Raw genomic sequence first — 17,462 nt, 5'->3', positions numbered from 1 at the left:
AAGTTTATTCTGGTACCTCGGCTTTGTATGACTGTATTGTTTGTTTAGCAAATGACTATCAGTGTTTGTGCTATAAAATCTAAAATAAAAGTTTGAATCTAAATCAAATTGCTGTAATTACTGTAGAAGTAAAGAACAAAATATTATATTCACTGAAAGGTATGAAAAGTGTGTATGGTAAATGGGGAAAAATAGCCAAGAAATCTGACACTGGGATGGTTTTCAAGGGGAGGAGTGGCTTTGGGGGGGGGAGCTGATCCATTATGTTGCCTAGGGCCCCATTTTACCATAGTCTGGCTCTGGTGAAAGTCAGAAAGCATATGACACTTAAAGCAAAGAAATTGCAAATTTCATCCTGGTTATTTCCTAAGGTAGATACCACAGCACCAGTATCCTTCAGTGAATCTTAGGTGAGTAAATAATTCAACCAGTAAGGAGTTCTATGTTCTGCTCCTATCAATGATGCTATGTGTTGTTCAGCTTGCACAATATATGCCATTCTAACCTTCCACTGAGAGAGAGAGAGACAGAGATCTCTTTCTTAGACTACAGATTTTGATAGCTGCAGTGAGTCTTCCAAATCCTCTCAAATATCTGTCCTACTACATTCCAAAATCTGTCTGTATTTGGGCATATCCAAAGAAATGAATCCAGCCTTCTTTCTTCCTCCTTGCCTCCAACACATCAACAATTAGGAGCACTACATAGAAAACATGAGTGTAAAATAGCTGATGCTTAAGCTTCAAAGTATAGAGTTTCCAGATGTGTAGACCCCGAGGTGGAAAACAAAATGATTGTAGTTGCCCAGACTCCTCCTCATCCAGCCAAATCTCTAATGACTTTACCCATAAAGTGCCAAAACCCTTCAACTTAAAAGTTAGACTCATAGATGGTAGTAAACAACTGAAACAATGAACCCCTTAGAAAAAGAAGTTCCACTCACAGTTTGTAAACAAGAGACTGTATAACCTATTATTATTAGCCCACATGTTGTTCTTCTTTTGGCTTTTCCCAGTTAGGGGTCGCCACAGCGGAACTCCGGTCTGCTAATGCAGTAGATTTTTACAGTGCCGAGGTGCCAGCCCAATGCCCAACCTTCAACGAAGGCACGCCCATTCACACATGCCTTTCGAATGCCACTCAACCATGGGGAGGACATGCAGACTCCACACAGAAGGCACTCCAGCCGAGAATCAAACGGGAGAACCTCTTGCTGTGAGGCAACAATGCTACCGCTGCACCACCGCGGCTTCCTACCAACCACCAAAATAAACAAAAAAATGTCTTAAATGCAAATGTTTGCAAAAATCACTGAGCAAAAGCCCAGATTAATCTTTCTGGTTGAAAATGAATTAAACACTCCTTTCTTGAGAGCTGTGGATCACAAACTAAGCCATGTTTTCTCACTCTCAAAATACTGAGACAATCTGAGGTTACTGAAAATTAAAGATGGCCTCTGCTGTTAATTGGAGGACTTGCAATGATTTACATCTTAGCTGTGTTTGTAACTCTCATGCTACCAGCCACACTTGTAAAGAAACTTTCAAACATAGAAGTACTCAAGTATCTCAAGGATTATAATAATAAGGTACATGAAGCTCAGCTTTAATTCTAAGTCCTTTCCTGGCATATAGAACATCACAGAAGACCACAAGACCAATACGATTTGCTTCACCACCCAACTGAATATATCCAATATCAGTACACATAGCAGCACACCTACAATGAGTGCTTTGCAGCATACCTCTCAACTAGTTTTTTAGAAATCTTGAGAAAGTCAAAAATAATCGAGGGATAGAGGCCCAAAATCAGGGATAATTTTTAAATATTTCTCTAATTCACTTAAAAGGTTAATGGAACAACAGATATTGCATCACCATATATAGTTTCATCATTTCATAAGTAGTTACTATGCTATTGATATGCAAGGACCTTAAGAAGCCTAGTCCTTTATTCCCATAATAGCTATTAGCCCTTATATTTTGCAGCATGAATCTCCTAAGTTGGGGTGAACAAGTATATTTTGGGATAATTGCATGTTCCCCCTATCCCTGCGGGCCATTGGTGCTAAATCAGGGGTGGATTTGCATTTACCCTTCCATTCTCCCAAGTTATGTTTGAACAGAATAAGAGAAGTACTCTTCTTTATGTGGATGAGAAGACTGTTCCTTAGAAGTGGTATTCTCTGTGATACATTCATTTTCTTAATATTAATAGGTATGAAATTCTAATACTTATATTATTAATTATTTCTGAATACTGGTGTGACGCCTGTGCCCTGGCCTAGCAATCAAGGGGCCTCAATCCTCACCACTAACACCAGAGAGGGCGTCTCATATGAGAGGAAAGGATAACAAATACACACAGAAAATTGCAATTTCCCTTAAGAGCACACAGAGATCACAGTCAGTCCGGGGCTGGTCGCTCCCTTGCTCCTCAGGTCCCCAATAAGACTCCCCACTGGCACAGCTATAGGATCCAGATTTCAGCCTAGTGGGCAAGCTAAAATCTCCAGCACCCTCTCTGTCCAACCAGTGCTTCATGTCCCTGCCCAAGTAGCTGACACATACACACACTTTGAGATAAAAGTTTACACAACCACACAGACACTTCTGAGGAAGTCTGGCACAGGTTCTCCAGCTGTGCCCCTTTTTACCTAGACTATACGGTAGTACCAGCTGCCACCACCCACGAATAATTATCAGCTACTCATAGGCCCTTAAAAGGGCGTCCAATTATTACTGTGCAATATTCTTATCCAATTAGTAGATGTGACCAAACAGCCTCAAGGCTTATTAGAGTGACCTGGTAAGGATCCTTATATACATGCAATGTACTCTTAGAGCTTACCTTATCTCTACACAAAACCAGCCACAGTTAAAATGTTTTAAAATATTTAATAATAAATAATTAAAACCACAAGACAATACTTTCTACTACACAGTCAGTGCTAGTCAAGAGAGTTCAGAGATCACACAGAAATACTTAAAATAAATCAGTAGTACAGTTCTGACATCACAGAAAAACACTTAGTCTAAACTTTTTAGTTTCTAGCTCTCTAAAAGAAAACACAAGTCTAAGATAACTTACACAGGACACAGGCAGAGTGCTGAGTTGGATAGTCAGACAAAAATGTTCTGAACATTACATCATTTCACACTTTCCTTGTGTTCCCAGGCTGACAGAAACTGCATTTACATTATTTTACACTTAGAGCAAAAAGGACATTCCACATGTAAATTCTGGTCATTAACTTTAGCCTTAAAACAATTGGCAAGAAGCCTTCATCTAGCCAGACTGGAGCCGACTTGTAACCAGCAAAGGCAGTGATGAAATAATTTTAATTTCAAAGGACCAACAAGAAATGCTTGACTTAGCTTTTTTTACAGCAGAGGGCAATGTTGCCACATTGTTTAAGTTCAACATCCATATTTACAAATGATAGAATTATCTGCACAATTCTATCTGGCTAGGCTGGCAGCCTTCACCCACCTCTACCAGTCTTCACAACTGGTACAGAGGCTTCCTGTGGGTTAAGCTGTAACAAGTTGAAATCAGCTTGTTACAGTTTAAAAAACATAGAATTCTTTTGTTTTTTTTTTGTTTTTTTTTCCTTTGGCTTCAATGGAAACGTGCGTGGGGTGTTTGTGGAAAGCCTGTTGATGCAAATGTTGAAATCAGCCATCATATAAAGACTTTATCAGATAATAAAACTCTTAGTTTGCAGTGGTCTAAATCCTGTTGAAAAGGGGGGGGGGTAGACTAAGCTACCTGGTATGACTGGTTAATGAATGGGAAATGTAATTGGTCAGAAAAATGTGCTTTCAATATACATGTTTATATGTATTTCAGTCCAAAAGCATGCAATTTCCACACTCTTAGAAGCAAGATGCTGGAGGGAGAGCTGATTTGTCCAGGCAGGCACAACCCTGAACTCTTCTCCACACACACACACACACACACACACACACACACACACACACACACACACACACCTGTAAATCTGTTTTGGGTATGCATTTAGCAGTCTACATGAATCCACTATAGAGTTGGATTTCACAAGTATAATTTTTCCTGGTGTGTGTGTGTGTGTGTGTGTGTGTGTGTGTGTTTGTTTCATGTAAATGGCTCTAGCTATCCACAATTATCCATTAAGACAAAGGTAGGCAAATGACTAAAACCCATATTTATTTATGATTCCTCATATATCCTTCCTTGTATTTAATAAAAATGTTGGTCTTCTAACAGACTAGCAGGAGCTGTGGTGTTTTTTTTTTTTGTTTGTTTTTGTTTTTCAAGTGTTCTTCCTGTTTTACCAAATAAATATCAACTTTGATGTTTGTCTTTGCTGAGATTTCTTTTTTGTTTGTTTTAAGATTTTTTTTTAGAGCTCAGCCTTGAACATAGGAATACATTAGCTTAGCTTTTCTAGCACTGTTTTGGTGAAAACATCTATCCTTCAAGGTGAGTTTAGATTTGACCAGGCTAAACAAGATTACTGGTCTTTGTACATTTTTGGAGGGCAAAGTCTCTATCATTGTAGGGCCTTTTGATTGGACTTTTTTGCAACTTGTCAGCAAAGTATGGATCAATATTGATGTTTCATGAGTAGGATAAAGTTAGTTCAATGTATGTATTCTAACTGTGTTTAACAAAAAAAATAAGTATATTTTAAGTTTGCATCACACTTTTCTGAACTGCATTTTGATTAATTGCTATTTTTTTGCTGTTTCTACTACTGTGACTGTTTTCTTCTGCACTTTGAATTTGTAGCACTTCTGTATTTCATAGCATAGGCTAAGATACAGATTTGCTGAATTTAAGCTGTTTGGTATTACTTGAGCACTAAAACCAGCCATCCTACATTAAGAAGACCCTCCTGCACCCTTGTGGTAGAAGTATGCAGCCCAAGACCCATCTGAGTTGCTAATTGTTGGAAAATACTCAGTTTTGGTCTTTCCTCTTGGTTAATTTGTGTTAAAAACTGTTTAACTTTGCTTGTATTTAAGCACCGTACAACAGGATTTAGCACTGCTGTGCAAAGATGCAAATGTTTAGAAACATAATTTCCCTTGATATCTGCTAGAGAGCCCTCCTTAGCTCCACTGCCTCTCTGTGCACAATGCAGTTGCACATTGCTATCCAGTGAGCAACTCAGTTGTGCATTCTGGGGCATTGGCACAGCCTTCCACCCTTAGCCTTCCACAGAATAGTCACCCTTGTTAGTCTCACAAGCAAACCCTGGTTTATCTTTCCCATCCCCACTAGTTACTACAATATATACCTGCCATAATGGATGGACAGTTTATTACTATTTCTCCAGCCAACCTGATTGACATGGGCATCCTAAGGCAGTGAAGCAATTGCCTCATGTATACTGACAACCACTTGCTCCTAAAGCAAACAAATACAGTATGTGACAGGTTAAGCTATACCATGAAATTTTAATCTGTCCTCTCACATAACAAAAAACAAGACATGCAATAGGTTGTCAGAACACACAACTGCTCTCTCCTACTAGATAAGTCAAGACACATAAACCCACATATGTGGAAGTACTCACCAAGAGCCTACCAAAGTGCAAACAACTTACAGATACTGGTAAAAAACACAATCCACCACCACACATAACAACACACATATCAGTGTCTCACCAATTAGGCCCCTAAAGCAAAACACATCAACACCAAATGTTCTGGTCATAGATGACTTAATGGAGACACACACAGATGTCCCCCTCACCAGGTTGAAGGAGAAGTTCATGGTCAGCTGCCTGTCAGATGCCAGGACCCATCAAATCATGCGCACACTCAAGTCATTCAGCAACAATTACCGTTATGACTCTGTCATAATACATGTTGGTCTCAATGACTTGAGATGTACCTCTCTGGACTATATGAAGAGAAACATGACCGAATTCTCAGATTATGTGTCCCAGGCAGGTATGTCCCTAGCCCTAAGCAGCATTCTACCTTCACCTAAGATGATGGCACAATACAGTCAAAACATCATTCATTGCAATAATTGGTTTGGTCTCTGGTGTCAGTCTAGGGGGATCCAGTATCTCTCTGCCTGAGAAGACATGGTTGACAGTCCATGCTGCTTTGCCAGTGATGGCCTTCTCCTGTCTCATCAAGGCTTTTGGATACTGGCAAAGATGCTTGCCTCCCCCATAGTGCCTTTTTAGTCAATGCCCAAATAACAAAAATTCTACGTAAAGAAAGCCACTAAAGGCAAACTCAGGGTCATGCTGCTTAATGCTAGGAACTTAAACAGTAAACTGCACTCCCAGAAAGCAATCCTCATCTTGGAAGATGCTGACATTTGCACAGTCACTGAGACTTGGTTAAGGCTGCTGAGAGCACCCCTGCCATACAAGACTTCAATGCCTTTCACACATTCAGACCCCAAAAGGAGCATGAAAGAACCAGAGGTGGAGGTGTATCCATCTTCATTAAATCCAAATACACCTCGAGACAGGCGAAACAGGATGACTCTCTTGAACTACTCCATGTTCAATTAACTATAGGTAAAAAACCCTTCCACATCATCGCTAGCTACAGGTCCCCCAACATGAACCAGGAGAAGCACACTGCCTACCTTGATTTGCTAGAGTTGTTTGGTATACAGCCAAACAGCTCGGTCATGGGAGATTTCAACTATCCTTCCATTGATTGGGTGACTTACATAAGCACAAACACGATCACTCTAAGGTTCTTGCATTTTGTTAATTCAAATTCCCTGGAATAGTTGGTCCGCACCCCTACAAGGGACTCAAAAGTCCTGGGCCTAGTGCTCAGCAACATGGAGGGTCACTGCACTACCCCCGTGTATTGCCCTCCCTGGCAAGGTCAGACCATAATTCTGTCTCATCTGAAGTAAAGATCAAACCTGACACCCCCACAGGAGTAAAAAAAAACTGAAAAATGTCTCCAAAGCAAACTATTACCTACTACACAATGGCATAAAAAGTTTCAAAACCCCTGCCAACATAGCTAACAATGACTTCTATGCAAAGGAGTACACAAATGCCCTATATAGCCACTTAAACACATACATTAACTCAGCTGTACTTAATAGGAACAATACCAGGTCTTCCTAAAAAACAAGTCACCCTGGTGGAATGTAAGTGTAAATAAGTTATACAACAAAATAAATAAACTGATATCTAAGAACAGTAGGGAACTTACTCAACAGAGGAAGAATATCCTCCACAGCTTGAACAAGCAAATTAGATATCTTAAGTCCTTTAAGGCTACATATGAGTCTAAATTAACAGCCCTAGCTAAAGACAATCATAAGGCATTGTTTAGCTGGGACCAAAACCTAAAAGGGAATTACTAGATGGGTAGCCAACTGGCTTACCAACAGAACACACACTGTCAAAATTGAGGAGTCCATCTCCACCAGTAGGCCAGTTACCTGTGGAGTACCACAAGTATCTGTACTGGGCCCTCTACTGTTTGGCGTCTATTTCTCTGAAGTCTAGGTGAAGGTAGATTGCCTGTGGATTACCAAGTTTGCAGATGACCATAAACTCAGTGCAATCATAGAGTCCCCCAATGAGGTTAACATATTATAGAAAGGACCAACACAGACAAATGACTGGTGCCAAATTCACAGACTAAAACGTAATGCAAAAAAATGCCTCCTTATCCCCTTTGACAAAAAATAGCCCCTGCTGATTATGATATAGATAGCACTCTTCTAAGCTTAAACTCAGTGGTGTGAGACTTGAGAACACAGGCTGATAGCAATCTTAACTTTGATCACCATGTATCTGTAGAGGTAATAAAAGATTCTACATTACACATTGCATAAATAAGGGCATAGCATCCAAGACCAGGGAGGTTATAGCTCTGCTGTACTTCACCCTTATCAGACCACTAATTCAGCACAATGTTCCCTTCTGTATGTACCTCACCAGATACCTGCAGCAACTGGAGAGACCACAGAAATCATTTTCTGACTAAGAGAATCTAAGGCCTCCAAAACATGACTTACATGGAAAGACTGAAAGCCCTGTAACTGAATTCTGTATTATACAGGCTACTGACAGGCAACCTGTGCCTAGCTTACAGAGGAGTCTTGGACCCTGCCCTAATGGAAATACTGCATATCAGCAAATCAAATGGGACAAGAATAACTCACTCCAGGGATCTAAACCTAGCCTGTGACATTAACAGAACATGCTGGAGACACTAATACATCTCTCAGCAATTTCTGCTCCTCTGGAATATAAGTTTCCACTCCATGTGAAGCAGAGCTCCTCAGTGACCCTATTCATGCGTAACCTTGACAACTGGATGGGTGACCATAAATTCACCCTGGTGGTGGCACCTCTGTCCCTCATGGACAGGGGCAGTTGGTGCTGATCACAAAATCGCTCTTCTAACAACAACCATAAAATATGGTCAATAAGGATACTCGGGTTTTTACATGGCTAGGCTTGTAAAGGCCCTAAAGCCATCTGCCTAGTCACCTCCTATGAACCTATGAACCTATGAGGGCCACATATCTGGGAGGAGTGGTTGGGTTCATTCTACAACTGTAAGATTATCACTTCTGGTGATATCAGACATGCTGCTAGTGGAAAAGATGATTTGTGGTATGAAAACATGTATCCTGGAGATAAAAGAATGGCACCAAGTTTACTTCTTACATATGAAATTGCCCAGTACAGACATGAGAGTGTGCACTGAGAAAGTGATATGTATAACAAATTAAGATAATGCTGTTTCTGTTGTGATCTGACAGACTATCGCTTCTCATTGAAAGAGAATAATTTGTGATTCAAGCAATTGCAAAACTAAGAAACAACACTTTGAAAACTATTATATCAATTATAAAACATACTAGGGTGATCATATGTAGCAAAGTTAACCAAGAAAGTGACTTTGATTAGAAACTATGTAGCACAATCATTACAGAAAGCAACTGTGAAACAAAAACATGCAAAAGCTAGTGTTCAAGATTTTGTCTCCCATAATTTAGCCACTACTCTTAGCCTTAGGTTTCCAGGTTTGGAACTGTATGTTTTGAAACTGATCTTGATAAATGTGTGGTAAATATAGTTAAGCAGTAAATGGACTTGTTTTGCTTTCACCTTGAAGTCGTCTTGTTATACGCTGTTTCTAAAATATATTTTACATTTTACACCACCATTCCACCTTGCCCAATGATACTATTCCTTTAATTTGTTGAACTTAAGGAATTAGTCTTAGAGAACAATTTTTTGCACTTTCAAGGAGAATATTACCAACAAGTCCCAGAGGTGGCAATGGGTGCAGCATTTACCCCAGTGTACATCAATCTGGTGATGCTACGGTAGGAAAATTAATACATTTTCTACAGCCCCTTTTCCGGGTGTTTATATTTATATGTCAGATTTCTAGATGACATATTTATTTTATGGGATAGTAATGTGGAAGGAATTGGTGAATTTATGGACTATTTGAACCTTGATCAGGTTATTTTAAGTTTACCTCCTGTTGGAATAGGGACGGTCTCAACTATCTTGACACCACTATTTCACACATGACAGGAGGTTTTAAGTCAAACATTTTTAGGAAAGACACATTTTGTAATGGTTATTTACACTTTTCCAGCAATCATCCACATTTCCAAAATAAGAACTTGGTAAGAGGGCAGGCCATACGTATCGCCAGAATGACATCTCATCATGAAGATGTTTGGCCTGAACTTATTAAAGTGAAGGAGATGTTTTTAACTAGAGATTATCCTGACAAGTTAGACTGAAATTATTGATGAAGTGTATCAGGGCTGGGGTAAAAAAATTTAAACTGCTTTTAAGTATTGGGTTAGATAAATCAAAAGGTTGGAAATGGACGGATGGTATGAGAAGGCTCTAGTTATGAAATACAATCAATACACCAACCATATTTAGGGTATAGTTAAGAACAATTGGAATATTTTTAAAGTGAATAAAGATTTATACAAAACTGTTGGACAAGAGCCTATATTTACATTCAAAATGGGAAGAAATTTTAAACAGTTATATGAAGGAAGTTTACCCAAAGTCACTCTTTCAAATAGGGGCTAATCCCTTTATATTATGATTATGTACTTTTAGAGAATGGGTTGTGTAGTAGGGTAAATCTCAGAAATGGGAATTGTTGTACCAATAGGCTGATTGGCTTAGCCAAATGTGAAGGGTGTCCAGTCTTCTATATAGATAAGACTGAGAGAGCTTTAAAGACTAGAATTTATGAGCATTTATATGAAATAAATGCAAAAAAGGAGACTAAGTTTACAAAATTTAAATTTTGGATTTTAGACATTATAAAACTAAATCCCAGGGGTGGTGACTGAAAACTAACTCTATTAAAGAAAGAACTGGTGTGACAGCTTAGATTGAATGCCACTTTACTCCCTGGACTTAATGAGTATGGGTCTCTTAAACCTGTAGTTGCGGAGAAGGCAGCTGTTGTATGAAGGCCCTATGTTTCATAAAAGTAGTGTGGCTTTCCTCAAAAGTGGTGTGGTTTTGGATACATTGCATTTCATTTTATTTATAATTTTTTACTGGTTTGAGGACCCTAGTTTTATCAAACAACATGTTTTTAATTCATACAACTTGTTTGCAATAGATATTTAATTGTTCATAAAATATTTTAAAGTACTGGCATCCTAAGGGTTAATGATTTGGAATGGTATTTAATTGATTGGTTAAGAAGCGTATTTCAGATGTTAAACAATGGCATTTTATTATCTGATGAAGTCTCGTTTGTGAAACAAAAGCACTCGTCACTGTTGTGTTATTTTATATTATTTTATTAAGTGTCAGTCGTTCTCTGCTGAGGCTGGATTTTTATTTTATAATTTATTTTCTGGTGAGACATTATGTACCTTCAACATTTTAACATTTTGTACCTTTGACAAAACACAGGGGAACCATGTAATATATATATATATATATATATATATATATATATATATATATATATATTTGGTTCTTATTACGTTATTGAAAGATAAAGTAATCGAACGATCAAAACTTCGAAATGGCAGCATTTCGAAGATTGCATTGTAGGATTGCAGTACAGTGATGACTGGAATAGTTGACCTTTCCTCACTATAGTGTGATCTTGGAGTTGGAATATATATTTAGGGGGGGGGCACAGCCCCCCACAATACAAGCTTCGAAATGCTGCTATTTCAAAGTTTTGATCGTTTGATTGTTATTTTTCGATAATGTAATATGAACCCATATTTATATAGATATATATATATATATGTGCGTGTGTGTGTGTGTGTGTGTGTGTGTGTGTGTGTGTGTGTGTGTGTGTGTGTGTGTGTGTGTGTGTGTATGTGTGAGTATGTCTAGGCATATACAGATAGAGAAAACAAAGAGAAAGATGCACATGTACACATGGACATACCCAAACACACACACACACACACACACACACACACACACACACACACACACACACACACACACACACATCAAATTTATGTTCAAAGTTCTGTTTTTAATAATGTTGAATGTTTAATGTTGTAAACATTCATTTAATTAAAAACATTGGGTATTATAAGGTCTAATATCTCTTGACATATTTTGAAATAAAGTATTATTAATACTTGTTACATTTCAGTTTTCAGTTAATGTTTTTCTGACCTTGACAAGAAAGATTGGCATCCTCCTTTTCAATGTGAGTAAATGACAGTAAGAATAAGAGAAATACATAAATGATGAAAGCAAAGAGAAAATAAATGTTATTTACCTGTTTCCACTCCTTTTCTTCCTTTGTAATCTTTTTTGGTTTTAATTCTGAGAGGCGGATTAATGAGTCTATGTGTGACACATCAAGGACAGGGTTGTCATCCAATGCACTGGAAAAGTATGTCTCATCACTAACATCTTCCTTATTGTGAATTAATGGCTCATTCTTCAGATTCCTGTACCTTGCAGGTGATGAAGGGGATGATGATGATTCTGTCCTTTCCCTTTGTAACGAGTTGCTATGAGTTCTTGAGAAATACGCTCGATTGCTGCGTACCATCTGAGAAGAACTATGTCCTTTGGGGGCCCCTCTCTTCCTATCATTCTTAACAGAAACATTCTGCTGTGGTGGCCGAAGGGCTGACTTGAACTGCAAGAAAATAGTCAATTAATAAACACTTTATTACTTAATTCATTCTTATCATAATATATATTTACCAAAACATGCCAAAGTTTAAACCACATTTTTATAACTAAGCGTAGTTGTTAGTTTCCATTCAATACTGTTGTGGGCATACCTCTCAACGTACAGACATTGAAAGTAGGAACAAAGGCCATTGAAAAGTAGAAGCTTCCATCTAAACTTCTGAACATCGAGTCAGCATAAAATCTGAATACCAAATAACACATAACTCTTCCTGCCTCCAGTAGGAATGTGAGATACCACTCAAAAGCACATTTAAAAAACAGAGAGTGACAAAAATTATGGAAAAATATAATCACATTAAGACAAGTATAAAATCTGTATACTTTAATTAACTGTATTTCAAAATTCTACCTCACAAGGTAATTTATTTTGTTTCTGAAAAAGGGAGTTGTAAGATACATGCTCTCTTTCTTTAATTTATTGTTACCACTAGTTATGTTTGTCATGTAGTGTGGTTTTCTGTGTTCTATACAGCTTCAAACAACAAGTGTGATTGGTAAATTAGGCCTGAAAATAAGAACATATCTCCAAAATAGGGACATTTTGTGAAAGGATAAGTCAGGCATGACACTAGGAACATTCCCCAAAACAAGAACATTTGAGAGGTCTGGCTTCTCTTTAACAAATCACTAAAACACTATTTTAATAATATGTTAATATGAAAAAGTAGAATTCATCTGGCTGTACCTGCTTATTCTCCCAGTCCAACATAATAGGTGTTTAAACACTCAGTTCTCCACAACAGTCTTTTTTATTTTTTATTTATTTATTTATTTAACATTTATTGACTGGAAACGTCTGACTAGGCTCCACAAAGCCTGCTTTCAGCAAAGGCCCGGGGAGAAATGCTCCAGACGCATGTCTTTAGAAGAATGCAGTCTGTTGAAGAATATGAGGCAGAATAAACCAAAAGGAAAGCTGTAAAACAGTTCATTTCAATTCATATTACATGCTTTGAGCTGATGATAATGTGAAATTAACTGAGAACATTATTTCATATTTTGCTGGAATTTTGGAGTCAAATATCTATTTCCTGATTTCACTGGAGCCATTCTATGTCATTTTGTGAATGTGTTACAATGCACACAGGTTGATAAGTCACTCAGTCATGACTGTCAGGTAAATATAGTTGAGTACGATTGTCTTCTTTTATTAAAGTTGTATCTTGATCGGATCTGCACTCTTTTAGTTGAAAAACTGAGCTATACATTTATTCATTCAATACATGTCTGATGCCCGCTTTTGGCTTTTTAGGATCATGGGGGAACTGAAACATAACCTGTTACACAATGCACATACGGCAGAAAACATTCATTAGTAAGTATTAAACTGACTGTCCTTGTCAGCCATTTTAAGTCTAGACAATTGCCTTCACAGATGAGGATCAAACTATGAACCTTTTGTGTGAGAGAGGTAAACCCTTTAATATGCATATATGCTGTTTAATTAGCTTGAATAGGACTGCAGAAATACACTGTGCTGTCTTTCATTAAATGGAAATCCAGTTTCAGTTTTGTAAAAGTAGACAGTGATGTTTTCCTACTACTAAAAAAGATGAATTGAAATATTTTGTTTACAGTAATTTGAAGCAGGGTAGTGTTTACTGAGGAGTTTAAAAAAATGATGGACAAGTCATACTCTAGGTAATATAACATATTTGGATAGTGCTATTCTTAACTCATGAGAAATTAAATTTGATACCCTGTAATTAATGTTCAGTTATTGCAGGTAATTATTAACTGTTCTTTCAGAATGTGGTGGGTTCATAATATAAGAAAACCTATGAACTGCACTCATAAACCTAGCTAACTGTTATGTCCCATTGGGTCACTTAGTGCAGTCTCTGCTGTATTTTGGAACTTTGTGGAGATAAATGCTAGATGTTTATGCACATATATACATTTTACTTTGTGCTGTAATCCGAAATAGAACTAGTTCCTTACACAATCCTCCCCCCAAACACACACACACACACACACACACACACACACACACACACACACACACACACACATACACACACACATTACTGTGTTGAAGAACCTGCCAGTTCTGCACTGTAGAGTGAGTAACCCTTCACTGTCATACACACAAAACACAGTTTTTAAATGTGAAATGGGTTTCCAGTTCAGCACAAACATTAATGAACACCAGCTGGGTCATACAGCCTCTGTGTACTGCTATTACTTCTCACTTTTGTTTTTTAGGTCTGTGTTCTTCTGCAGCAGGTTTAAATATATCTATAAAGCCGGGATGTTTTATTGCCACTTGCCTTACATTTCAGCTGCTGTGATTTATGGTGCTGTATTATATCTGCCAGTACAACTAACATTATTTGGCACAGATGATATTCTTATAATGTTATAGCTTCTTTAATACATATAAATGGACAATGATTTATTGGCATGCAAAGTTACATCATTTGGAACTGTATTAGTTTTGTAACTATTCGTGTATGCAGTATTGCAAAAATAACTAGTTTCTCGCTTGCCTTCTGCTCTGAGTTTTTAACAATTTTGATACACATATTATTGAATGATCATTAAGCATTTAGCAGTTTTTGTTCACATAAGCATTATATAACTACCTTGGAAGATTTGTCTTCCCAGATTTGCTTTTTTAGCTAAACAGCCAAATAACTGATGCAGTTCAATTTCTCCAGTTCTTTTGCATTTCTAATACCATGATGGGAATGGATCCCTTTCTTAATTCAAAGTATGATTAAAGTTAATGAAATTAGTATTGTTTCAGTTTTTGATATTAACTGGAATTGTTCTTCTTAGCACCTGCAGTGTGCCCAGAACTGGCTCCTACAATTCATACTGAGTTACATGTATTGGTAACATATTTAAATACGACTATAAATTCTTTTTTATGAGACCTACTATTTTTCTTTCCACCAGCTTCCCTCTTAATCTTTTTGTTTATCTTCTCTCTGGAAATTCTGGGCTACTTGCATAATAGTAACAATATGTAATTTATTTGTTATCCTCAGTAATCCACTCTATCATCTTTATGGTTCTTTTTTGGCCTGTAAGTTTTTGTGTTTTTCGTGGACTCCTACTTCCTTCTACAACAGGGAGCCATCCTCCCCCTGACCCTGGCCTAACCCCATTGTAGAAATGTTTCCATACCTTGAGGATTCTACACTGTCATTTTTTCCAGTCCTGGCACCAGTGCATCTACCAGGATTGGGCACTTTTTTATCCTGGGACTTGTGCACCCAGCATTTTTTTAACCTATTTCTATCCATGAGATATGTTATTTACAGTTTATATAGCACTGTCATCTTGGTGAGATTTTCTAAAAACAGGGTACACCTCATGAAGGTACTCACCAAGACGTGAGGATGACTTCAGTTTCCGCAATATTAATTTCCTTTCCTTGCTGATTTTATTATCTCTCCATTCAGACCCCTTTCCATTCAGATCACTGACCAGTGTGGGCAGAGCCTGTTGAGTTTAGATTGTCAAGGCAGTACTTTTCCATTTTCCCTTTTCAACAAGCTTTGATAGATTACAAATCATGTCCATATATAAACCAAGGAACAGAATTAAGGAAAGTTTGCTAAGATTAAATTTTATTTTACACAGGTACATAGCCAAAAACTCCTAATAAAAAACACTTGCAATAATACAACTGTGAGAAATGTCATCAGCCTTAATGGTTCAGAAGTATTGACTTTTTATGAACAGTTGCAATACCTCTCAACTGTTATTATTTTGGCCTTTAGATTTAGCCTCGCTCATCCCAGTTACTGATGTTCCTCATGAAGTCTAATCTGTTTATAACTCCATACTTTATTTAATAAATAAACTTAGCTTTTGTAGAGATTCCCTATCACTATCTATAAGAATCATAGTATATGAAGGCCTGTTTTTGTGAAAAATAATAAGGTGCACCTCTTTCTGACCCTCTGCTATGATATTTAAAGGCCAGTGCTATGGGAGATTGAGATGTTTGATAGTAGCAACACATGAATGCAAAATTATTTACATACAACCAGAAATCAGTGTTTTGAACCAATAAAATAGTAACTGTTTGTGTCTGTTGGTGAAAGATTAAGTAGCCCTGCCCAAGGAATGCTAAGCTTATCTACTCACTGATTAAACAATAAGGCAAAATCATATCTGACTTGTTGCAATCACTTAGTGCCTCAAGCAACGATCTCATGAGGTGAGACATGTATGCATTCTTTATGACTTACAATCTGAAGAGCCTTTTGTGATTTTTTGTCAATTACCTTGAAACACAAAGTTTAGCAAGGCAAATTAAAACAGATGTTCGCTTGTTGCTGACAAATCGCCAATAAACAAATAAATGTGTGCACTGATGTGCACTCTAATGTAAAGCTACACAGATTATCGAGGGAAGAGGTCCATAAAGTCTACAAATATATCTTAATTATTTCACTTGTAAAAGTCAGGTTAACATGAGTGTTCCCAACTATTTTAGCATAGTTCCTTGCTTGTATCATTGGCTTAACATTGAAATGCACAGATAATTCTCAGATTAAAAAATGAATAGAGAAGCATGGTTTATTCATTGGTACCCAGCACCGTTTTCCTAAGGATCAGGTTGTGTTAATAAGCAGTTGTCAAGCTATTAGTACACCAGGCACTGTCAGATGGATAAGAGGCAAGAGTAAAACAAGGCAAAATGGTGTCACACATGAGGCAAATGTCCATGAGAGCCATGGGTTGCATGTTGGTTATCAACTGATTAGTGAATAACACAAGGAAATGTCCTCACTATTGCTCAGTGTCATTTAACTTTTTAACTTAACTTGTCAATGTAATTACATCCTGAGTGGCAAATAACTTGTTTGACACTTGGGAAGTCTGACAAAGTTTTTTTCCTGTATTTAGCTTGTCAGGTCAGTGAGTAACATTATAGATTTAATTAACCTAAATCAGTAGTGATGAATTACATTTTTTAATGTTGTATTCAATTAATGATGTATGTTGAGATTATTTATTAACAGTTGCTTGGTAAAAAACAAAAGTCAGTCTTCAGATAAGATAGTCCTTCCCAAAAACATTGCAAAGTTTTATTCCAACGCTATAAATTTTGCATGAACTATCATTTTACAGAATCCTTAGATATTTGAGGTAAACAGTCTTATGGATAAGATGTTTCATGAAGATGACTAGTTTCAGGCCCCAGCAAAATCATCTTCTTGGAATTCAGTTTCATTATCCATAAAACAACACAGTATCTTTGTTTAGGCTTTTTGTGCCCATGGAGTAAACATCCACTAAGTGGTAAACTGCAGACTACACAAAACCT

The 17,462-nt window shown here is 37.3% G+C and overlaps 1 protein-coding gene across 3 annotated transcripts in view; it reads right to left on the bottom strand.

Moving 5' to 3' along the window:
- The window catches only part of PPEF1 (protein phosphatase with EF-hand domain 1), an 829,637-nt gene that overhangs the window by 243,492 nt on the left and 568,683 nt on the right, over positions 1 to 17,462 (bottom strand). For all 3 annotated transcript variants that reach the window (XM_044073062.1, XM_044073063.1, XM_044073064.1), the window contains one exon: positions 11,748 to 12,116. In XM_044073062.1, the coding sequence (XP_043928997.1) occupies positions 11,748 to 12,116 (369 nt within the window). The remainder of the gene's footprint in view (positions 1 to 11,747; positions 12,117 to 17,462) is intronic.

Source organism: Protopterus annectens, chromosome 5.part1 (genome assembly GCF_019279795.1).
Source record: "Protopterus annectens isolate FY-2018-M chromosome 5.part1, PAN1.0, whole genome shotgun sequence".
Taxonomy (NCBI): domain Eukaryota; kingdom Metazoa; phylum Chordata; order Ceratodontiformes; family Protopteridae; genus Protopterus; species Protopterus annectens.
The sequence above is the reverse complement of the archived record's forward strand: the minus strand, read 5'-3'. Positions and strand labels throughout refer to the sequence as shown.